The sequence below is a fragment of the Lepidochelys kempii genome, chromosome 4, assembly GCF_965140265.1.
Source record: "Lepidochelys kempii isolate rLepKem1 chromosome 4, rLepKem1.hap2, whole genome shotgun sequence".
NCBI classification, from domain to species: domain Eukaryota; kingdom Metazoa; phylum Chordata; order Testudines; family Cheloniidae; genus Lepidochelys; species Lepidochelys kempii.
In genome coordinates, this window is record NC_133259.1 from 56,387,820 (window position 1) to 56,413,216 (window position 25,397).

Here is a 25,397-nt window from a genome sequence, read left to right on the forward strand (position 1 = left end):
TTGAGCTGGAAAAGTCACTATACAAAAATAGCACATTCTAAGTAGAATTGCATATTTTCTGCCATTTTCCAATGCAAAAATTCAATGAAGGTCACTCGTCCTTAACAAAAGAGATGTTGAAACATTACCAATAGGAAATGGCGGGGGGAGGGGGGAATATCAGTTAATATAAATGAAGAAGCTTTATGGAATGGCCTCCCAAAAACATGCCATATAGATCAATGAGATGAATAAAGCTACTGTACTCTGAAAATACAGAGAGGTTCTCAAACTTTTGTACTGGGGACCCCTTTCACACAGAAAGCCTCTGAGTGTGACCCCCCCTTATAAATTAAAAACACTTTTATATATTTAACACCATTATAAATGCTGGAGGCAAAGCAGGGCTTGGGGTGGAGGCTGACAGCTCATGACCCCCCATGTAATAACCTCAAAACCCCGAGGGGTCACGACCCCCAGTTTGAGAACCCCTGCTTTAAAAAGTCCATTTCTGTTTATTTAAATCGCATGAATCTTTACTTCCTGTAAACCAGCAGATAACTGCTACTCAATTATCTGATGAAAGTTCAACACATCTCAGAAGCCACAGAAACAGAATCAATAGTAAAAAGAGTTATGTCTGGATTCTGTACCAGTTTTTATGAGTATACACACACACAATAAATTTCCAGGGCTATTTTTCCTAAAATGTTTATAGGAAGGGGAGTCACTGAGCTACAGAAAGTCCTCCTTTAATAGACTAATCTCTTTTCAAGGCTACTGCTGCCTCTTACTTGTCAACTGGTTTAATGACCATGGTAACTCAAAAAGATGCAATATGCCGGTCACTTAGAAAAAACTATAAAGGCTTTCAGAAGTAGCCTTTACTATATACAACATAATCTCATTTGAAGATCCACTTTTGTCTTCTCTTCTATATAATGTAGATAAGAACGATAATCCAAATTCAACACACTAATGTTCTATCAAAGATCTAAATAAGCATTTTAGAAGTGAAGTTATTGGCTAGAAAATCAATCAACTCATGGACAAGCATTTAAATACTACAGATGCTGGCAGGTTTAATTACCCTAACAAAAAAGGCCCCAATCCACAGTTGGCGTAAATTGACCTAGCTCTGCTGAAGTCAATGGAGCTATGACAATTTACATCAGCTAAAAATCTGGCCAAATCAAAAGATCAGGCATCACTTTATAGCAATAATTCAAGCATATTTAAAAACAGTGCTAGTTTATGCGTTTGGTGCAGAAACAGCGATGCATCTACAGGTTAAAAAGAATCCTCTCACAATTTGTTTTCAGCAACAAGCTTGTAACTGTTAATTGTCATGCAATATCATCCTATGAAAATAGTCATATAATAAATGGAATTCAGTTTTAATAAAGACCTTGTAACTTAAGGCATGGCTGAGATATGAAGCATATAAAGCATGAAAATAATAGGATTATGTCTGCATCACTTTGGCTGTCAGTGGGAACACTGTTGTAATAAGGCAGTTATAAAAAAAGGAAGTGTGTATTGTTAAAATGTCAAGGCTCATTGCAACTTAGTTTCAGTTCAACTTTTTGTTGTTTCAATGCACCACCAGACAATGGGATGTTGGTTGGAAAGGAGAGGAGCGACTCCCACCCATGTCCATTTACTTCTCCTCCAATCTTCTGCTTTAAATGTGTTATTTTAAAAGGCCCAACCGTGCAGCAGCATACAATCTTCTTTCTGTGCCCTTAATTTCAGCTCCTCTGTGCAACATACTTGCTGTCCACTTCAGGCCAAATCTTGGAAATGGGCTCACAGCCTAATTAATAAGCTCAGGAAATTTCTCATAAAGCGTGTGGGAGGGAATGGCAAGATATTCAGCACTAACATGCAGTTTCCAACAGATAGTTGGGCTGCTGCTGCATGATGCACTATGAGAAAAGGCAATAGCAGATGTGAGCCATGTGGAATTTTAGCTTTGTGGATTCTCACTCAGAGCCAAAACTACAAATGCTTTGTACAGGGGATCTCCACAGGGGATGAGTAAAGGAAGACTTCCTCCTTCCCAGGCTTCAGAGTACCAGCAAAAATTCTCTGAAACTGCTACTATACTCCATAGTCAGTAAAAAAGATTGCTCTTCTTGCCTTTGCAATTCCTTTTCCCCTGCTAGGGGTTTCAGCCAATGCATTCACATACCCACAAATTGACGAGCTGCAGTCACATCCCCCCTCAGGCCCACTCCTCTGCTGTCATGGAAAGCCACCACCCTGCTCTGAGGCACGCTAAGCCCTTTTGGTTGACTTTGCAATGGTATTGTGGCGTTACCACAGCAGCCAGGCATCTCTGTCCCCATAAACACAATGCTAGCAGACGCCAAAGATACCCATTCTACTTCTTCTCCCTTCCCAACATTCCATTGTGGAGAGATGCTACACAGCTGTACTCCATGGTGTGCAGAGATCCTCTGTATGGGTTCTCTACTGTCTGACCCACCCAGAGGTAGAAATATGGCATTTTTACTGATAAGGGTCTCACATAGATGCACAGGCACACTATAGATTGGTCCTTCGTAATGTTAGACCTATTAAAATCATTACCAAAATGCTGAGTAAATATATTTGGTAGCAGGTTCTCCTATAAGCCAGCGCTTTTAACTCAAAATGTTGACATCACTTCTATCAAATATTTGGTTTATTTAGAAAGTTTATATCTATTATTCAGCATTTCTATAGAGATATAGCCTACACACAACTTATACCACATATTGCTGAAGCAAAATACCCTCATCCACCTGACTATATTCATAGCCTAATATGGCTTTTAAAATTTTACCTAAATATATGTATCCATCTTCTCCATCCACTATAGGTTGCACCCAGGTTGACCTCACAGGAACTACAGTACTCTGCTTTGCACCAGCAGGAGGATATAGTGTGAAAGCCATTTCGAGTGCTTGATGCTGCTTGATGGTTGTTACTTCAGAAGGGTGACCTGGGAACAAATAAACAGCATTCATATAGTGCCCTACAACTACACTTCAAATACTGAGGTGTATCCTTTCTTTTGATACATGTATGCAATTCACATTAACATTAATGGTAGTTGCACATGGATATTTGGCTTCAGCACACACTTCGGGATTGTTTCATACCCTAAATTGGACTCCTGAGCCTGTGCAGGCTGAACCATTGAAGTACCATAGGCTACGCAGTTAATGCATGTGATTTCACAATCATTGTAAAGGTGTATAATTTGGATAGCTTCACCTTATGATGATCTTGGCCATTAAGCATTATATAGCACAATGTTAGGATTCTTCATAGGGATATTTTATTAGTAGTATTCGAATAATTAAACTGGTATTATATACAGAAGCTTATTCCGTAATGATGCTCACTAGTAGATAGTACGATTGAATATGTTTCCTCACACAATACTAATTTTCAGGACTGAGATTTTCAAAGGGGTTGAACATCTCTGAGGGTTGGGTGCATAACTCCCTTTGAAAGTCCCAGGCTAGATGCTTTCTATGAATTGGTCATGAACAGCACTACCTCAAGCTTCAGCCTGTAAATTATTTGAGAAAATGAAAGATAAGCTACAACTTCAAGCAAGCAGTCAGTCTCTTCAATGATTTAAAATGGGCAGTTGCTGACAAGATATGGTAAGAACAAAATGAAATAACACTGACATCAAAAAGACCAACAGTATTTGGTCCTATAACGGTCTCATACAAGTTCTTCTGTTGAAGTCAATAGGCATGGGCACTTTTAATGGGGTGGCCCCCACCTCTTTCAAGTACCCCCTGGTTGAGTGTGTGTGCCTGCCTCAATCAGTTTTTCCTCAATTTCTAGGCTCCTGGTGCCCCACCGGCTGCTGCACTTGTCAGGCAGATCTTTGGTGACTCAGCCCTCTGGCCGAGTCTCACACAGTTCTTGTGAAAACAAACAAACCCATTCTAGGGTATAAGTCCAGAATGTCCTGCAGCCCTCCCTGGCTCAGTCCTTTAGCAGTCCAACTTGGCCCATTGATTTTGGTGTAAGGGAGGTCAAGGGTGTTCTGGGGGTTCAGAAGGGATGTCATCAGGGGAGTAGGTGTGACAGAGTGAAGCTCCAATGCACCCAATTCTCCACTGATTTAAGGTACTTGAGGAACCTTTAATCAATGGCGTACGTTAAAGCTTCCACCTTGTAGCTTTAACTTATATTGGGCATGGCAGCTGAGAATGAAGGAGCTGTGACCAGTTCTTTGACACACCCCACACCTTGGCACAGTGCAGAATCAAGTCCATGGTGTTTAATGAATATTGCCAAAAAACGCTAACCATACAGTAGACAAAACACCTGCAAAAGAGGGCTGAGGGTATCACAACTCATGTGGCTGAACTGACGGTGCTTCAGTTCACTGATCTTTACAGCAGGGTGCAAGAGCTCTCTTCTATTCTCATTGTGGAATTCCAGCCTCCGAACATTCAAACACCATGAGTAAGGCCCTCCCCCAAAATCACGATATTGACTTAAATACCGTGAGATTTATTAATATTGGTTTCTTCTTATTTGACGTCTGTTTGTTTGTTTGTTTTTACCCTTTAGAGTGCACTTGCTTGTTGTTTTCCAGCTTTTCTCTTCAACCATGAGGGCTAGATGCTTACTTTCTTTTTTAATAAAAGCTGAGATTCTCATGCAATCTCTTAAAGCCATCACCTTTATGAAATACAGAACATCATGCCATCATGGTAAAATCATTGGAGTTGGCAACATTGGAGTTGGTATTCAGTTTGAGGAGAAAGACTTCTTTTGTGTTTAAAGTTAGAGAAACGATGGGGCAGATGTTTCAGATACTGTGAATGCACTTTGTTTTTTATAATATTAAGCATATTGTGTAAATTCTAGAAAAAGAAAAGTAATAAATCCTAAAATGATAACTCAATGGGTTAAGACACAATAATTCACAGAATTATACATTATTAAAATACGTTGGGAACTATTTCCTACCAGCTTATTTTTTAAGTGAACTTGATGCTTGTTGAAAGCATTAGACTGACAGTTCAGGAAACTACAATCCTATCTTTGCATACAGTACAGGCAAGTGGTGTAAGTTTCTCCATATTAGATTGGCAGTATTGGCCAGGAGGAAACACATCTAAGTACTGCGAGGGATATTTCACTCCCCATACCAGTTAGTCTCCAGACACAACCCACCTTCAAGACTATCAACTGTGGTAATATTGGGCTTCTAGGTGTGAACAACTTTGGCATCCACTAGAAAGCATCTCATGCCACTGCACAGCCATCCACCATTGATAATTTTTGGTTGTTAGCCATCTGAGCTATACTGAAACCAAGATCAGAGGCAAAAAAATCTGTATCCGGTTAACAATTAAACTCCACGGCATCACAGCTCTCAAATCTGAGCTTTTAAAATTTGTGGTCACAGTTCAGTAAACTCACTTCATGTTGCATTCATTTTCTTCAGTATGAAATAAGTGTATGTCACACTTTTTTGTCATACCATTTTTATTTAACAAATTATTTTCTATTCATTAGTAAAAAAAATTATAAACAAGGCAGCTCATTTATCAAAATGAAAAATGTTCTCCTCCTTGAACAAGGAAAGGGGACTCTAAATAGACTGTCCCTATTCCTAAATTAATGGAACTATCTTACATGTAATATTTTCTTTTAAGCATTAATGTAAGCACTCCAAGATCATTAATGAAGAAGTAGAGGAACAGGAGTTACAGTTGAAGGGCAAAACTGCTAAGAAAGCGTTTCAGAGGGATGTCACTGAGTGATACGATCTAGGAAAATAAATATAAGGATCATTGATATCATAATTAAATGCCTATAGTACATGACGAGGAAAAAGGACAAAACGTTTATTAAAACTTGACTAAGAACATGACCTGCAGGACTAATCAAGCAGGTATACTGAGAGGCCATGCAAAGGGTTACAGTCAATAACGCTGTATTTTAAAATGGCTTTATGACTTAAGAAACAACATTGAATAAAACTTCCTGGTTACTATTTACAAATTCCTTTGTACTTAACAATCCAAAATTTGAAACCCAGCATCAGATCATCAGCTGGTGTAAACTGTCACAACTCCAGTGACTTAAATAGAGCTACCACAATTTATACCAGCTGAGGATCTTCCCACAGGAGTAATTATTATTAATTGCACAGCCAGGTCTTATTTTTTTCACTTCAGTGAACGGCAACATATTAAAAATATAGAAACCATGAGTTCTGGGATGTTTACTCATTTTTAATATAGAGACAACAACATGTTAACATTTCAGACTATTCTGGCAGTCCTCATCACGTACCAGTATAAACATTTAAAAATATTGCAGTCTATAAAGTGATCGATGGAGACTATCAGTTCCTATCCAGACTAACAACACCTACTTCACCCAAACTCATACACACCTTTCTAAAAAGTAAAGGAGAACAGAATTATCCAGGCTAAGCTGAATAAGAAGAACAATAGCTGATCTTGTAATATACACCAGATTTATTGTAACAGAAGAAAGTTCACTAAATCAGATGGAATTCATCTCAGAGAGCTAATGAAACTAGCAGCAGTAGTATGAAAGTGACTGTGTATTATTACTGAAAACTAACAAAGTACAGCCAGGATCCCAGAACTGGAAAAATGACAAAACATATTACCTATTTTAAAGGAGAGGAAAAAACAAATACCAGGGGAACTGCAGAACAGACAATTCAAATTCAAATTGCTAGCTAGCAAAGAAGTCAATTTGTAAGCAGCTCCCAAACCTTTGGCAAAGGCGATAAATAGTAAAAATTTGGATTGGCAGGGACAAAACATGTCTATCACATATATTAACTTGCATGAGCCTCCTGCTCAGTGCCATCACTACCATTAACCACCCTAACACAATGTAACTTCCCCACAGGCACTCTCAATTTGTACTGGAAAATACAATACCCAGCGCTTATCAAACTTCAAGACGAATGATCCATTCTTCCGTTCCCTCATTGCCTCCCAGCTCTCGGGGTGGCAAACTTAATTTTTGTAATGCCCCTTCACACCATTCATACAGTAAACAACATTAGGTCCATCTCTCTGCATCTGTTAAATATTAGACTTTAAACTGAAGGCATAGCACACTAAGAAAGTTTACAACATACAGCAGAAGACAAAAATAGATTGATGCGTGTGTATGAGAATATTTCTTGTTTATAATTGTAGCAGTTATACAAATCATTTAAGCACCAATTGCCTGTTTATTATACCAAACATTCTGATTTCTATTGGTTCAGACAGCTAGAAAAATCCTTTCCCTGTCAGGAAGTTCTCCCATGTTGAAAGCAACACTAGTAACTGCTGACGTGCTCAGGCTTGTGAGATTACAAAACAACATTCCCTTTGTTCCCTCCAGGATGTGGAGACCAGGAAACCATATTTTTCTCTAATCAAACATCTAAATGCTTGGCACAGATGGGTTCATTAGGAAATCTAAAATTGGATTCCCTGACCATTCTGTTCCTAAAACTCTTTGATAAAGAATGGGTTAATTAAATTATTCTCACAATACTGGTAAGAAATTTCCATTATTTTGATGTTCTGTGAAACAACACACTTTCTACATCTTTATAAATAAAGATTGCTCTTTCAGGAAGCCCAACAGTTAAATTGTCTTTTGTTTTGAAAGCCATTTTTTAAATTTGAACCCAGATAGGTAATACCAATCTTCCATTTCTTTCTTTGAAAAGGCCAAGCCAACTAAATTACTCTTCTTGCTAGTCGCCCATGTTTTGTTTTCTGTCATGGTGGGAAAATAATTGTATATGGCATAAGGAAAAGCTGTATGTAGCATATCACTATAGAACAAACAAACACGTGTATGTGAATTACAGTATCAGCACACTTTTGGATGAGAATCTCCCTGCCTCTTTGCTGATATACATGGGGGGGGGGAAAGAGGGAACAGGGAGCCCCTCCTGATCTCTTGCATACTTATGGAGGAAGCCGTCAGAATGTTAATGCTTGTGCTTCTCATGTACAGCGGACACAGGCGAGTCCAGCCACAAGCACCCCACGTTCCAGAGGGAACATGACTAGGATAGGAGGTTAGTGATCATTGCCTATGCCCACCAGTTGGTGGTTGGAGGATGGTGCTAGGGGAAATGCTACACCTCTAAAAACTTATAAGACCAGATTCTGAGTTCTCTCCTACTTTGCCTGCTCCAGCACTCTGCAGGTAGAGTGCCTCCAGCTACTGCTGCTGTATCTCCATTACTCTGGCCCGGACTGTAAAATCCACAATAGAATCTTTTACTTAATTTGTTGACAAGAAAACACATTTAGTGGAGAAAGGGAGGACATGGCATTTTGTACAGTGGAGGCAGTGTCGCTCAGTGGATGGACCACTGGATGATAGGTTGGGAGACCTGGGTTATATCCACAGCTCTGCCACTAGCCTACTGGGTGACTTCAGGAGGGTCACTTCCCCTCTTTGTGCCTGATTCCCCATCTGTAAATGAGGGTGATGACACTTGCATCCTTTGTGAAGTGCTTTGAGATCTACTGATGAAAAATGCTATTTAAGAGCTAGGTATTGTTATTACAGGGCTTAATTCTGTTTCAGTTACAGCCACTAGTTCAACCCTGCAAACCCCATTTGAACTCAGTGGGACCAACAAAATGTGGCCCCTTTATTTACCATAGTAAGGCAAGAGATACTGTTCCACACAACAATTTCAAAATGTAGATCACCATTTTGCTAAAAAAAAAATGAACATATTTTAGTAATGGCTCATGTCAAGGTGAAAGGAGAGGACAGTTGGACCATTTGGTGTTCAATATATTTTCTTAATAGCTTGGAGGATACAGTGGTGAGTACATCGTTCATATCTATGTATGGCATGAAGCTATGAAGAATCACAAAGGGCTTGATAATGCACAGCACAGATGTGGAACTGCATGTGCAAACACTAAGTAAAAGGAATGGTTGGGTCAAATAGTTCAGGAGAACACAATCCTATATTAATGAAGGCATTAGGGTATATCCATCAAATTACTCCTGCCTAGTGCCAGTGAGAAAAGAGTGAATAGCTTTTTGCATGACATAAGATCAGACTTAAGTCAATGTCTCTACAGACACCCATCCTCTGCCCCTTTTATACCCTACATTCCTGAGAACAGGGTAGTGTGGGTACAGAAAGCTGGAGATTAATTTCTGCTCAGTGAAGTCAATGGGAGTTTTGCTTTTCACTATAATGGGAGCAGGATCATTCATCTGCTTAATTCACACTTGTGCTGGACTGCAGCAACCTTACACTCACTGCTGTATACCACACAAGGACTTGCAGGATAAGGCCAAACAGCATTATAAGCCATCTTGAATCATGGACAAAAAGATCAATAAAATAAGATTCATTAAAGACAAATATAATGTGGTTCACACAGGAAGGGATACTCAAATTCACAAGTATAGAATGGCAGACAAATTGAATGCGAGTCAACAATACAAAGCTTTTGTCAAACCACAAAATGTTGAGTTAGATTCTGTTAATATAATAAAATATTATATGTAAATTAAGAGAAGTAAAATTACCATACAATGGGTTATAATTGCTTTAAAAACACTTTAATTATATTCAGGCAATGTACAATCAGAGGAAAAATATTTTGACAGTAATTACCTATATTTAATTCAGTTTAATGGTGTGCTACTAGCTGGGATGGGTAAGAAAGATTTAATTTGAGCTACTTTTCCTGAAATGCAGAAAGTGCCAAAGATACTATAATCGGACATAGGAATTACCCATTTTATAGGAATATTAGCAACTCCAGTTGGTTTGACCACAAAATTAAGTACTATAATCAATTTTGATTACAAAAGACAGACTGGAGAGAATTCAGATAGTCACGCAAATTATAAAACATCTAAAAAATTAAAATGATGGGGAAAACAATAAAGAGAACTGGATATGTTCACTTCAGAGAAAAGATGACTCAGGTTCTTTCCATTGACTTAAATAAGAGCTGGATTGGACTGCTAATCTTTCACTCTCTTTTAGGCTGTCCAAAGAAAATGTTACAGTTAATAAAGGAATAGCTATAAAAAAAGATTTCCAGATGTTTATGAGGTGATCGAGAAGGTATGTAATAGTATACAGAGTGACATCAAGTAGTGGTGAACATCCAGAGTTATTATCCCTTGAAGTAAATACTGATCTCTGCATTGCCTTGGTCACAATTTGCCTCTAAAAACAATAAATCTTTATAGCCTCAACATAAGTCAATATCTGCGTTTCTTTTTACAGAGAAGAAGCTCGAAAATGAGGGCTACAGTCTTAGATTTGGTAGGGCATTTGTATAAATATCTAAATGCATAATAATAAGTATTATTTTTATTATTACTGAATTATGGAGAAGGGGACTATTCTCCTTTTTGTAGTAATTACAAAAACACCAAAGTCTTGATCCTGCAAACGATCTGCACATTTACTTTGTTTTATATGTGGTGGCTTTAGTTAAACAAAACCATACCTATTCAGCACAACACTTAAGCACATGCTTAACTTTAACTTTATGCTGAAGGCCATTAACCTTAGTGGGACTTAAGCAGATACTTAGGTGTTTTGCTGAATAGCATGTGCTAAAATGGATTGTTGAATTGGGGCTTGCAAGTAGGCCCATTAAAGTCAATGGAACTACTTACAATGTATATCATGAGGCACCTGTATAAATCTTTGCAGGATTGGGGCCTAAAAGGAGAACAGATCACACCCAAAAGAACCTTAAGAGGTGATTTGCAAAGCACCTAAGGATTTAGAAGTGCAAGCCTAATTGAAAATGTGCTCCTAAACCCTTATAGGTTTTTTAAAAAATCTCTTCCTTAATTTATCCTGTTGGTTTCTGATCAAATAAAAATCATATTTAATTTGTGACCTATCCTTTTCTGTTAAGATCTAATACACGGTTTCTCAAACTTTTGTACTGGGGACCCCTTTCACACAGAAAGCCTCTGAGTGTGATTCCCCTTATAAATTAAAAACATGTTTTTATATATTTAACACCATTATAAATGCTGGAGGCAAAGCGGGGTTTGGGGTGGATGCTGACAGCTCATGACCCCCCCCATGTAATAACCTCATGACCCCCTGTTTGAGATCCCCTGATCTAATATGAACATAACAGGCATCTCAAGAAGATTAATCAGAATACAGGGGTAATCATTTTGTTTTGCTTTTTATTAATATTATCTGTATTTTTGTAAATAATCTTTCAAAACAGCATTGGAATCAAAAGATGTTTGTTCATGTTCAATACCTCTTTGTAAACCAAAGATCTAGATTTTTTTCAAGTAAAGACTCAAATTTATGCTACCGTGAAATTAACTAGTTGCTGTAATTTTATTCTAAAGTGTTTACCTATCCCTGCTGTTCTGTAGTCAATGAAATGATCTAAAAATTGTTCACAGAGCATTCATAGTTAGCTTCTACTGGAAACAACTGAGACGGGGAAAATCAAGCCAACTTAGTTCCAAATGTTTATCATTATTAATAATACAATTAAGATAATATTGAATGTAGGTAATTATTCTTAATATCAGATTTCTCAAAAGAAACAAAAACAATGTTAATAATATATTTGAACTTGTGCTCAGTATTGAATAAAATATTAAATTTTTCATACTCCTCCTATAGCTGAATTAATATTATGTAATTTCATGTTTTTGCTTTGTAAAACTGCTTAGAAACTTGTTTTTCTATGTGTATTAGTGTGTTTTGGACTTCTGCAGCAATATACCATATATTATTGTGTATTTTCTGTCCGTTGTGTTTATTCAATGTCTTTTTTGTTTCACAAAGGCAAAAGAAAAGGAATAATACTGGGGGATTTCAACTATCCTCATATTGACTGGGTATGTCACCTCAGGAATGGATGCATAGATAACATTTCTAGACACATTAAATGGCTGCTTCTTGGAGTAGCTTGTGCTGGAACCCACAAGGGGAGAAGCAATTCTTGATTTAGTCCTAAGTGGCACACAGGATTTGGTGCAAGAGGTAAATATAGCTGCACCACTTAGTAAGAGCAACCACAGTGTAATTAAATTTAACATATCTGAAGGGGGGAAATGCCAAAATAACCCATCACAGTTGCATTTAACTTCAAAAAGAGGAACTACACAGAAATGAGGAAGCCAGTTAAACGGAAATTAAAAGGAACAGTCACAAGAGTGACAGTACTGTAAACTGCATGGAAACTATTTAAAAACACCATAATAGAGGCTCAAACTAAATGAATACGCCAAATAAATTAAAAACAAAACAAAATAGTAAGAGGACCAAAAAATTCCATCATGTCTAAATAGCAGAGTAAAAGAGACAGAGCCGAAAGGCATCCTGTAAAAACTGGAAGTCAAATCCTAGTGAAGAAAATAGAAAGAAGCAAACTCTGGCAAGTGTAATAAGGCAGGCCAAGAAGAATTTGAAGAGCAGCTAGCTAAGGACACAAAAACTAACAGCAAAAAAATATTTGAAGTACATCAGATGCAGGAAGCCTGCCATGCAATCAGTGGGGCCCCTGGATGATTGAGGTGCTAGAGAAGCACTCAGGAAAGACAAGACTCTTACAGAGAAACTAAATAAATTCTTTGTATCAGTCTTCATTGAAGAGGATATGGGGAAGATCCCCACATCCAGGGGTCATTCTTTTTAGGTGACAAATCTGAGGAACTGTTCCAGATTGATGTGTCAACAGAGGAGGTTTTGGAACAAATTGATAAATTAAATCATAATAAGCACTACGGAACAATTAGGAACTCAGATATGAAACTGAAAAGCTACTAACTGTGATATATAACCTATTGGAGGGTACCTAATGTAATGTCAATTTTTAAAAAAGGATCCAGAGATGATTCTGGTAATTACAGGCCAGAAGTACTAACTTCAGTACCAAGAAATTGGTTGAATTAAGAACAAAATTATCAGACATATGGACAAACACAGTATGATGAGGAAAGAGTCAAGACTTGTGTAAAGAGAAGTCACGCCTCACTAATCTATTAGAATTCTTTGAGAGTCCACGTGGACAAGGATGATCCAGTTGATACAGCTGCTTAGTCTTTCAGAAAGCTTTGACAAGGTCCTAAACCAAGGGCTCTGAAGCAAAGTAAGCAGTTCTGGCATAAGGGGAAGGTCTTCTCATGGATCAGTAACTAGTTAAAAAGATAAGAAACAAAGGGGAGGAATAAATGGTCAGTTTTCACAATGGAGTGAGGTAAATGGCGGGGTCCCTCAACGATCTGTACTGGGACCATTGCTGCTCAACATATTCATAAATGGTCTGAAAAAGGAGATAAACAATGGTGGCAAAATTTGCAGATGATACAAAATTACGCAAGATATACAAGTCCAAAGCTGACTGTGAAGAATTACAAAGGGATCTCACTAAACTGGGTAACTGGGCAACAAAATGACAGATGAAATTCAATACTGATTAGTCCAAAGAAATGCACTTTGGAAAACAATCCCAACTGCACAAACAAAATGATGGGATCTAAATTAGCTGTTATCACTCAACAAAGAGATCTTGGAGCCATCGTGGATACTTCCCAGAAAACTTCTGTACAATGCATAGCAGCAATCAAAAAAGCTAACAGAACGTTAGGAGCCATTGAGAAAGGAATAGATAATAAAAAGAAAATATAATAATGCCACTATATAAATCCATGGTATGTCCATACCTGGAATGCTGCACTCAGTTCTGGTCACCCCATCTCAAGAAAGAGATATTAGAATTGGAAACAGTACAAAAAAGATCACAAAAATTATTAGTGGTATAGAACAGCTTCCATCAGCAGAGAAATTAAAAAGACTGGGACCATTCATCTTAGAAAAGAGATGACTAATTGGGGGTATGATAGAAGTCTATCAAATCATGAAGAAAGTGAATAGGAAAATGTTATTTACCCTTTCATATAACTTAAGAACTAGGGGTCACCCAGTGCAATTAAGAGGCAGCAGGTTTAAAGAAACATAAGGAAGTACTTCACACAATGCATAGTCAATCCATGGGTCTCATTGCCATTGGATGTTGTGAAAGCCAAAAGTAAAACTGGGTTCAAAAAAGAACTAGACCTATCATCCATGAACTTATCTATCAACAGTTCTTAGCCAAGATGGTCAGGGATCTAACCCCATGCTCTGGGTGTTACTAAGACTCCAATTGCCAGAAGCTGGGACTGGACAACAGGGGATGGATCGCTTGATAATTGTCCTGTTCTGTTCATTCCCTCTGAAGCATCTTGCACTGGTCACTGTCAGAGACAGATACTGGGATATATGTACCATTGGTCCACCCACTATGGCTGTTCTTATGCATTAAACATAGACCACCACAATGACTGTTTTACAGGATACTAATCAATGGAAGAGGCATGTACTCAGTACATCTCTTAAAAGTTAGACTCCAAAAGAAGGGTAAACATCAGGAGCATGGGGAAGCCAAGATAAGAACAATCATAGATATGATAAAGGGAGACAACTGGACACAGAGTGATCGGGAGCTCCTGATAAGCTGCGTGCAATCAAACAATATGTGCTTTAGTGTGCAAATGTAAACTTATACATGTAGGAGCAAAGAACATAGACCATACTTCCAGGACGGGGGATTCTATCCTGGAAAGAGTGACTCTGTAAAGGACATAGGGATCATGGTGGATAATCAGCTGAAGAGGAGCTCCCAATGCAAGGCTCTGGTCAAAACTGCTAATGCAATCCCTGGATGTATAAACAGGAATCTTGAGTATGAGTAAAGAGTTTATATTATCTATTTGGAACTGGGGAAACAGCTACAGAATACTCTGTTCAGTTCACAATTCAGTTCACAGTTCAGGTGTTCACAATTCAAGAAGGGTATTGACAAAAGTAGAGAGGGTTTAGAGAAGAGCCACAAGAATGATTAAAGGATTAGAAAGCATGCCTTATAGTCAGAGACTCAATCTGTTTAGTTTAACAAAGAGAAGGTTAAGGGGCCACAATCTGTAACTACCTATATAGAAACAAAAATCTAATAATGGTCTCTTAATCTAGCACACAAAAGTATAAAAATCCAATGACAAAGCTGAAGCTAGATAAATTCAGACTGGAAATAAGGTTCAAATTTTTCATAGTGAGGATAATTGACCATTGGAACCAAGGAGTATTTATGGATTCTCCATCACTGGCAATTTTAAAATCAAGATTGGATTTTATTTATTTATTTTGTGAAATATGGTCTAATTCAAACAGGAATTAATTCAGATAAATCCTATGGCCTGTGTTATACAGGAGGTCAGGCTAGATTATCACAATGGTCCTTTCTGGCCTCATAATCAATGAATCTATTAATATAATTAAATATACTTTCATTTCATAAGTATTTTATGAAATTTGCACTTCAAATCTCCTAGCATGGTTAAAATTTGTACTTAATGTACTTTTTAAATGTTGTACATAACTCTAAAATATACTTTCACATTGTAGATTATGAGATAGTTGGCAAATATATCCTATATAATATGCTTTTAAATGGATTATGCTATTAAAGCTCTGTTACAATTAATAGCATAATCCATTTAAACCATCTATCAAAATAGATGACTTGTCTCATTACCCAGATTAATACTTGGAATCCAGTGGATTTCAATAGCAAGTGTTTGGTATACAGTAATTTGAAAAAGCATGTGTGAAAGAGAAGAAGAAAAATTAATCATGCCCTTAATATAGATACATGGTGGCTGGAAGTGCTGTAAAGTTTGGGGTGACTATATTAACAAGTAGCATACCAACAAGTGAGATATATGTATCTTTCTAAATTAGAGACCAAACTTTATAAAATATTACACACCCCAAAAAAACCTGGGTTAAACTAACATTATTAAAATTGCAAATTAAAACACCCAAAAGTTAAGAAAGTCCAGAATTAAGGTTGCCCGTGAAACTTTAATTTGGCCCTCTTGTTCATATGCATTATGGTGCAGTCTTTAAATATTTGATCATATATAAGGCTACAAGTAGGTCACGGAGGGTATGGAAGTCACGGATTCCGTGACTTTCTGTGACCTCCATAACATTGGGGCCCCGCAGCAGCCGAGCCCCTGCTGGTAGTGGGGGGACCCTCCTACAGCTCCCCAGCCCCCACAGGTGGCGGGGGACCCCCCCTCCAATCTAGCTCCCAGCCCTACAGGGCGGCAGGGGATCCCCCAGAGCTCTCCAGCCCAGGAGTCCATCCCAGCTCCCAGCCACATTAAATCATCAAAGTATGGCCTGTTAATGGTTTACTAGTAGCACAACAAAACCTGAAGGACATAAAGGACATTCTTATTCCTCTAAAGGCACTTGCATAGGACACCTGTTACAGCCAGAGATGTGCAGAATGATCAATAGACAAAAGGATACCAATGAAAGGAAATAGAAATGGGAACAATATGAAAATCATTTAGTGTAATGGAAAGATATTGCAGGTGTTGGCTAATATGGAAATGGAGTTTATCAGAAAAGTTTTATATAGAGAGAGACAATAAAACTATATATAGTTTTTATTTAACATCTTTTTGGGTGTAGAACTATCATTAAGAAATAATAATTATGTGTAATGTATAACATATAATTATATAAATAATTAGTATAATCCTGGGATGAAATGAGGGCTATTAGTGGCAGTGGATACTTTGAACCTTGCACATTTAGTCAAGAAGACCAATGACACCCAATCAAACTACTTTAAAATGAATTACAACAAACAATGGCAGCACAGCTGCTATTAGGACTATAATTAAGTTTAAGAGGGAAACAGCAGCTGAATGCAATCAGATAATTAAGGAGCAAGCTTTTGTTAACACTGAGTATCAGTAGGGTCATGATTCGGCAGATTTTGAATGTATTATGGCTCAACAGACTAATCTATTTTTATACCAGAGGTATATTTCTATTTCTTTTACCAATCAAGTATATTTCTGACTAGCAGCCAGTTGGTCATTTATTTATTTAAAGTATTTACCATCCATTTAGGGGAGAAATTTAACATTTACCAAATCTAAGATTACCATGGAAACCTTACTCTTAATCCCTAAATGCTGTGGCAACACTTAGTGATACAATTGTGATGGCTGAATAACAAGCCATGAGTACTATAAAGACTGTAGTTATAAAATTATTGTAAGTAATGTCTCAGTTCCAAGCCTAAGCATATTTTTCTGTAGTAGTTCCAGCTGTGAAACCCAGTCCTAGAAGGGAAATCTCCCTATTGAATAGAATAAAAACACAAATATTTTAAAATAGCATTTGAAAAATACAGAATAAACATCATCATAGTTAAGGAACTCAAAAAAGTGATCAACAGTTAGAATTTCCTAGTGCATGTCCATCTTTAAAGAAGAATACTGGAGTTTTACCAATCAGAGAGTTTTGGTGCCAAAAGGGTATGGATCTATTTTCTGTAGGCTACAAATATATTGGTTCAGGTCTTTGGGATATGAATTAAGTTCAAGGATCCCAAAACCTGGGCTAGAACTTCCAAGGTTTAGTCCTTCAGATGAGCTGTCAGTTCAGTTTCTCATCATCCACAGTGATTGCACTGGTAGGATTTACACATTTTATGGCACGCATACACAAGTCAAAGAGAAAAGGGGATAACTTCAGAGTCCTAAGTAACTGTCTCAGAAAAATATTCTTCTGAGTTGAAAGCATGTCCCTATTGAAGGGAATAGGAATTTTGCCATTTACTTCAACAGAGCCAGGATTTCACCCTTACTGTTTAATGGTATTTCTGAGTATATAATGGCTGCTCATTGCCACCTATTTGTTTACATTGCCAGTAGCTAACACATAATAATTGCTTCATAAAGCATTTGGAATCATTGAGAATGGAAGATATCACATGAAACCAAACTCTTCTGTTAAAAGAAGTAATAATTTTTAAAATATGTAAAAATAATATTCTATACTATTAGAAACTCAGGGTCTATAACCTCAGCTGGTGTGAAATGAGATCACGCCATTAACTTCAATAGAGCTGTGCTGATTTACAGTAGCTTAGTATCTGGCATTAGGAATTTTTACCAAAAGGTCAAACTGGGAAGTTCACTGATGTGTGCTGTACCTTTCCCCCTTTCTCCTTTAGTTATATTAGTCATTAAGGACAAGAAACCCTAAGGAGAAAAGAATAGTAATTGAGTCTATGTCCATCAAAACAGTAAATCATTAGCAACAGAAAAGTTGTGAGTGACACTTCTACTATAGTTAAAATTTCAAACTTGACTGCAGCATCTGACTTCTTTAGTAAAACATTCTAACCACTGAAGAAAATAACTCGCATCCCTGCAGCAGAAAAAAAAAGGAGAACAGGAGTGGAAACTTCTTGGTTAACTGTGGCTCTTGACTCTACATCTTGGCTCCAGAATGAGGTGATATGAGACCTTGGACCATTTGTAATTAGGTCCAGGAGTAGATGTTCAAAAGATGGAAAAGCAGTCAGTAAAATGACAAATCAACATTAATGTAGTTTTTTATGTAGTTTTTCTGTGTAAGGTTAAAAAAAAGTTCATATTTTGAGTTTCTGACCAAACAATTTGTTGACAATTTTATTTTTGACCAAATTCCAAACATTTTTTTTCCAATCAAAATGTTTATGATCAGTTCTAGGAGCTACAAAAGTAGACATCTTGACACAAACTATTTAAAATAATTTCCATTTGTTTGTAGGAAGTCATTTTAATGGCCTTTCTCCAATCTCTGGTTCTGTGTGGTCCAAAGTTTCATTTCATCTGTAGATCAACAAAGTGTATGTCTAATCTTACCTACAGGGTGCTATTTTTTTTCCTTTTCTTCTTCAGGAAATCCATTCCTAGACTCTATAAAAGGCAAACAGAATTTGGTTTTTAGGGTATGTCTACACTGCAGCTGGGAGTGTGCTTCCCAGTGTAGGCCGACAGACACATGCTAGCTAACATGGTAAAAATAGCAGTGTAGGTGGGGTAGCAGGCTACCTGTCCAAATACATAGGCATTAACTCCGTGGGTGCTTCGGGGATTAGTGGGTGCTCTGCACCCACCGGCAGCCAAGATCCCCTCACCCGCTGCCCCACCTTCTCCTCCCCGCCCCGAGGGCACCGTGTCCCCACTTCTCCGCCTACCTCCCAGCATTTCCCGCCCGTCCACCACCAAACAGCTGTTTGGCAGCATTAGCATGCTCTGGGAGGGAGGGAGAGGAGCGGAGCGGGAATATGGTGTGCTCAGGGGAGGAGGTGGGGAAGAGGTGGGGATTTGTGGAAGGAGTTGGAATACTGGCAGGAAGGGGGCAGAGTTGGGGCAGGGACTTTGGGAAAGGAGTTGGAATGAGGGCGGGGTCGGGGCCTCATGAAAGGGCTGGAGTGTGGGTGGGGCCAGTGGCAGGGTCGATGTCGAGCATGGGTGTGAGGGGAAGTTGGCGCCTATACACAAGTATGTACCCAGGGGTTCTGGGCAGGTATGTACTCAGGTGTCTAGCCCAAGCTGCTGCCCATGCTATCACAGCTCCACTGCCGTTTTTAGCATGCTAGCTCAAGCAGAGCTACCAAATGTCGGTCTATGCTCCCTAGGAAGCATGCTCCCAGCTGCAGTGTAGACCTACCCATAGTGATATTGCACCTGGAACCAAATATCATTCAAAGATATTTATGAATGGGATAGTAGCCTGCCAATCCCAATCCCTTTTACAGTAATCTGGAAAAAAAATAGATACTAGGGGGAGGGGATCAGGGAATAGATGTTTTTGTATACTGAGTATTCCTTGCAACAAGAATCCTCAGCTGTACCTTAACATCTCACCAAATGTCTGCCAAAACCCCAAGCATATCTTTAGCTTTATAAAGTGTACAATGCTAACCATTTTTTTGAAAGTCTCTCCAAGATCTGATACTTGTCATACTGGTGTTATTGCAATTCAGGATATTACTTTAAAACATAGTGAACCATAAATTACAGGGATGGGCATTATAGTAAACTCTAAACTCAAGACAGACATTAAATAGATTTGCTAGTTTTAGAAAATATATGATAATGGTCACCATTAAAATCAATATTTGTCAATTGTTATGACACTGGCATCTGAGATTACCACAATTTCTCCTATATTTATATGTAGGATCTCAGTGTTAAAGGTTGGGAAATACTGACTTTTTAATGTCTTAACTGTGAATAGAACAAGAGAGGCCTGCTACCCTGCAGAATCCAGAGCCTAATTCAAAGTGACCACCAGTAACTTCAAGATGAGGACCAACTTCCTAGTTTATTTCTAAAAAACCTTTGGAATCACAGAAATCCTAAGGACTTTGTGGTGTTTGACTTGTAGGCATATTCTGGAATACACCTTTGAGACACAGAGGTTCCTCAATATTAATTGAGTAGACAGACCATGAGCAGAATATTTTGCTCTTCTCATTACATCCCTTTCAGCAACAAGGATGCTAATCTAGATGAAAGAAGGTACCCTGGTTCAGTAACCATGTCTAAGCAGAAACCTGTGTGGAGAAATTATTGACATTTGCAACAACTTAGAACATCAGGACCTTCAGGACTAGTAAATGCGGGGAGGCATCAAAACGACTAACATGTTTTCCTTTATTTTATGAACATAGCACAAGAGTAATGGGAGTGGGACAACAGCGAACAGCAGATGAGATGAATATTTTTTTGGAAAGGGCATCTATAGATCAATTCTTGTACTCCTTTTGTATGGAGAAACAGAGTAGAAACTTTCATCGAGGCAAATAGACCCTCCTAGGATGCATCCGATGAAGTGAGCTGTAGCTCACGAAAGCTTATGCTCAAATAAATTTGTTAGTCTCTAAGGTGCCACAAGTACCCCTTTTCTTACTACAATGGAAGAGCCTCCAAACAGAGATCCCAAAGTCTCTGGTAAAGATATGGCCTGCTGTTCCAGTTTGTCATTACATTTATCATTGCTGTTGTGTATTGCCCTCAGAGATTTTACATCCTTTACTGCTCAACAGAACTGCGGTATTACCTCCCTTAAGAGAGCAAAGCTGCTTCTTCCTCCTGCTTGTTTAAAGGAGACACTATAGATATTATTAAACTGTAAGCATCTACAGTAGAAAGTAGTGTTGCAGAGCTAGTAAAGGGATAGTGCTGTGCTGCTCTCAACTCCAGTAGAATTTTGCTTTATTTGCTTTAACGTAATGACCATTTTCCCTTGGACAGAAAGGTGAAGTATTTGCACATCTCAAATCAAGAAGCTAGCTGGCTTTGAGTCACATTTTTGCCAGCAAGCTACTAGTCTAGTAGGTTTCATGTTTCTGTTACACTCCTAGACCAGTGTGTTGTTTAAAATGTGAGAATGATATTAAACTTTTGCCATAATAACAGTCCACTAAGCTCCATCCAATGTCAGCCTGGCACCACAATGTGATCATGCCAGAGAGAGTAGCTGAGTTGTATAAGTATTACTGAGGGAAGAATTTGGCCTGGAGGATCTTTACTATTACTGCTAATAGTGAGAAGGAGGAGGAAAACACTCAGCTTGATTTTCAAGAACCCAGGCAGAGTTTGCTGTGCTGGTAGAAAAAAATACTTTTTACACTTAAATTGACAAATATTTGATAAGAGGTAATTGATACTCTTTAAACACAGAAGCCCCCTCAATACACTTTTATAGAATGACTTTTCAGAGAAGAATTCCACTTTAAAACTACCATCATCATCCTTCAGGCCAGACACACTACTTTTTCAATGGTCAAAAGGGGTCATCATAAAAGCACTACCTTACTCTCTTGCTGGGATTGAGCACATTCTTTCCATAGTGCTCTATTTGCTACCTAAGGAGTGAGAGATTGGAACTGAACCCAAGTCTTCCAGAACAAAGTATTCAACACTGCCACCATACTGACCCTATTGTGTGTCTACTTTATACCCTAAGAGAGATCTGGATGTATGTATTCATTTATAAAACACATTCATATTGAAATGAATGCTGTGTAAGTCTTATTGCACACAATCCAAATCCATTATGATGATGAGCTATAGCACAGTACTTTTCAAAACACTTTAGGAATATTGACTAAGCAATCCTCTTAACCCCTTTCAGGGAGCCTAGTTCCCGCAGTACTTCTCATTGTATTTGAGTGGCCTATAACTCTGAATATAATTTATTCTAATATTTATTAATGACATTGAATTCTATACTAAGTTTCAGCTTCTTAGACCTCCTATATCAAAAAACTATCGAGGTGCCTTCCAGGAGTTCATTAAATGATGTGACTAGCATTTGTCCCTTGGGTCTTTTTCTCTCTAATGGGAAGGAGATTTTTTAAAATTATTTTTCATTTGTTTATTTTATGTTGGCTGTGCTCTGTGTGTTTATTATTGAAGGTAAAGTCAACGAAATGCAACTTGCATTTGGACTAGAAAGTGGTGCTGTTTGAGATGGTTCTTAGATCCTGTGGGTATATTGTCCATATTGCCAGGATAGGGAACAGAGATATTAAATTATGCTTATCAAACATAAATTTATACTCAGTTTTGCCTGTCTGTGCAAATTGACTGGATTCATAGCATAAAGGAGGCTGTATCTGTATTTTGCAAACAGTAGTTGTTCAGGGTCAAGATCTGAAGTCTTTCTTGAGACAAAACTCTCATGGAGTCAGTTACAGTTTTGTCTGAAGTAGTACTTCAGGTTTTGACCTTGTGCAACTATTATATCTTGTCCATGAGTGAAGGATGGGTAGACAGGGTGCTTGACTGATTTAAGAGATCTTTAAAATATTTTGGCCTGGAAATGTTATAAAACCTCTTGCTACAATTACAGAAAATTGATGATTGTCCCTACATGTGGAAATGAATCTCAGGGAAAGGGAGGAAAGGGGAGGAGAGTGAAAACTAAGTTTAAATTGAGTGAGGACTTAATAATTTGACTTATATTTTGGAACATATAACTATTTTTTTAAAATAAGAATGATGGCAAATATAAGAACATTCTTCCTCTCAGTATTTAAGACCTTAGATTGGAACTCAGAAGAACTGAGTTCAATTCCAGTCTCTATTGCAGTTTTCTCATGTGACCTTTGGTAAACAAGCTAGTCATGGTGTGCTTCAATTTCCCATTTGTCAAACAGGCATAATTACACTTCCCTGCCTCAGAGGGACATTGTGAAGATAAATGCAATAGTGTTTGTGAAGTGTTCAGAAACTATAATGATGGAGGATGGGTATATAAGTAGCTAGACAGACAGTTTTTCAGTGGAACGAATGTGAAGTATGACTGACATCCAAGAAATGTCTGTAAGCCGACAAGCTCACATTGGGCAAATGTGGCCTAGCCCACTGCATAGCTCAGTTATAAAGCATACTGACCTATGTCACAGTTTCAGAATAAACTGCACCAGTGTTCCCCCTCTGTGGTCCCTTGACGGTACCCACTTAAGGTTTCCAGCCCCAGCTGTCACCTGTCTTGTTGGAGACAGGCATCTCCCTCCCTTCCAACCAGGGGTATTAAGGCTGCAGTGTAAGGCAGGTTGCTATGCAAGCCAGTCCGCCTAAAGCTCACGTGCTTTGCTTTCTCTAAAGGCTATGAGCAGAGTGCTGCTAGCAGTTAAAAGTTATCACATAGCTCTTTCTGAGCAAGCACATTTATTCTTAAGGTAAAAGCATTATAGAGAAAATATATTAAAACAATAGAAGTTCCTATGTGCATGCTCAAAGTTTACCAGAGGTCACCCACCAGTGTATGGGGCCCTAGTAGGTCAAAGTCCTTCCAACTCTTCTGCAAAAGTTAAGGGCACCCCTTGGACAGAAGGTCCTGCCCATTTGCTAGATCAGAGAGAGGGGGCCCTGAGTCAGTTTAACCACAGTCTTTTTATGACAAAAGCCCTTTCTTTATCTGTTTGTCTCTGAAAACCCAGTCTGAGGCAGAGTATGCAAAACTCCCCATAGTGGCACCTCTCTGGGTGTGTTTGCAACCAAGTGATTCACCTGAATCACCACCACACCCAATTACACATATGGTTTTTGGTCCCTGGAGGAGCTGTGATAATCTTCCCCCCAGACTAGAACACAATGATACATGGAATCTCTGGCCCAAAGCGATATATAAACTTAATACAATATTGTTTCCCCAAAGATACAGTTGCAATATCTGCCACAACCTACACAGCAAAGAGGTCAGCTGAATAAATAAAAATAATAATAATAAAAATGAATTTCTCTGTTGGAAGGCTTCATAATCCCTTTTTTGTTGTTACTGCTTGAGTCCCAAATGTCCATCATAATCTCCTCTCTTTTACTGCATTGTTTGTTGGGAACAAGAATGCTTTTTCATGGCTTCATGAATCCTTGTTTTATTACATAATGTGCCTAAAAAGCAACCCACTGGAAACTGGTAGGCATTTATTTACCATAGTGGGTTAATCTCATTCAGGGAAGTATAGAAAGTCAGTAATGAGAGCTACAGTATATAAGCTAATTGCCAGGATAAAACCAAATGAATAATTACTTAACTCCAGAATGAGACCTGCGGGAATTTTTCTTTAATAAAGGTTTAATTCACCAGTGATAATGAATGCAATCTCACGTACTACTGAAAAACGCCATTAGCATAATGGCTGAGATACAAAAACTATAATTAGAACTAAAAATGTTAATTATATCCACTAAGGTACTGAATGAAAAGGGAATTTTCCCCCTACCTGTAAAATGGGTTTCTATGAGTGTAGCTCCAGTAATCCATACTAAGGGGCCCTCCTTCTGCACAGGTGATTGGCAGGCAGAAGTTAGAATCAGAAGATATCTTCCCTTCCCTTTTCATCCCAGAGAATGTTGTGATCTCTGTAGGGCACTTTGATAGCCAGAGTAAGACTGAGGGCAATACAGATTGTACCTCTGATCACAAAGCTTACAAAATGAGCCCCCAAATACCTGATTCAGATAGTTTAATTCCCCTTCAAAGTAAGTAATCACTTCCCAACTTGTAGGCAGACGAATCACAAGTGGTCAGCAGCATTCAATATCTTTCAGCTAATTTTGCCACTTACAAAGAGGTTTGACACTATGCCATTTGACATATGTAATTGTATGCAACTGTGCATGCAAATATGGGCATGCAATTGGCTAGGCAGGCGGTAAGCTGACGCTACTGATCTGCTCAATTTTCTCTACTAACAACAAGAAAGCCTCTACACCTAAAAAATGGTGCATGCAGCTGTCTTGTCTTAGAGACCATGCAAGAATGGTCTTTTACTAGATTTCTGTATTCTATTTTTAAAAAACTGAGTTAAAAGACCATTAAGTTTGCACATTCAAGCACTCAAAAGTTGTGAAATACCAGAATTAAGGTACTATTTATTCCACAGGACTCATTCAGTGTACAAAATGAACTACGTTCACTGAATGGTTAGCTATTCAAT

General features: G+C 38.2%; 1 protein-coding gene across 1 annotated transcript in view; it reads right to left on the bottom strand.

The window, feature by feature from the left end:
- Nucleotides 1-25,397, bottom strand: part of IQCM (IQ motif containing M) — an 86,821-nt gene that overhangs the window by 32,920 nt on the left and 28,504 nt on the right. Inside the window, exon 5 of the mRNA XM_073343183.1 lies at nt 2,810-2,968. Coding sequence (XP_073199284.1) covers nt 2,810-2,968 — 159 coding nt within the window. The remainder of the gene's footprint in view (nt 1-2,809; nt 2,969-25,397) is intronic.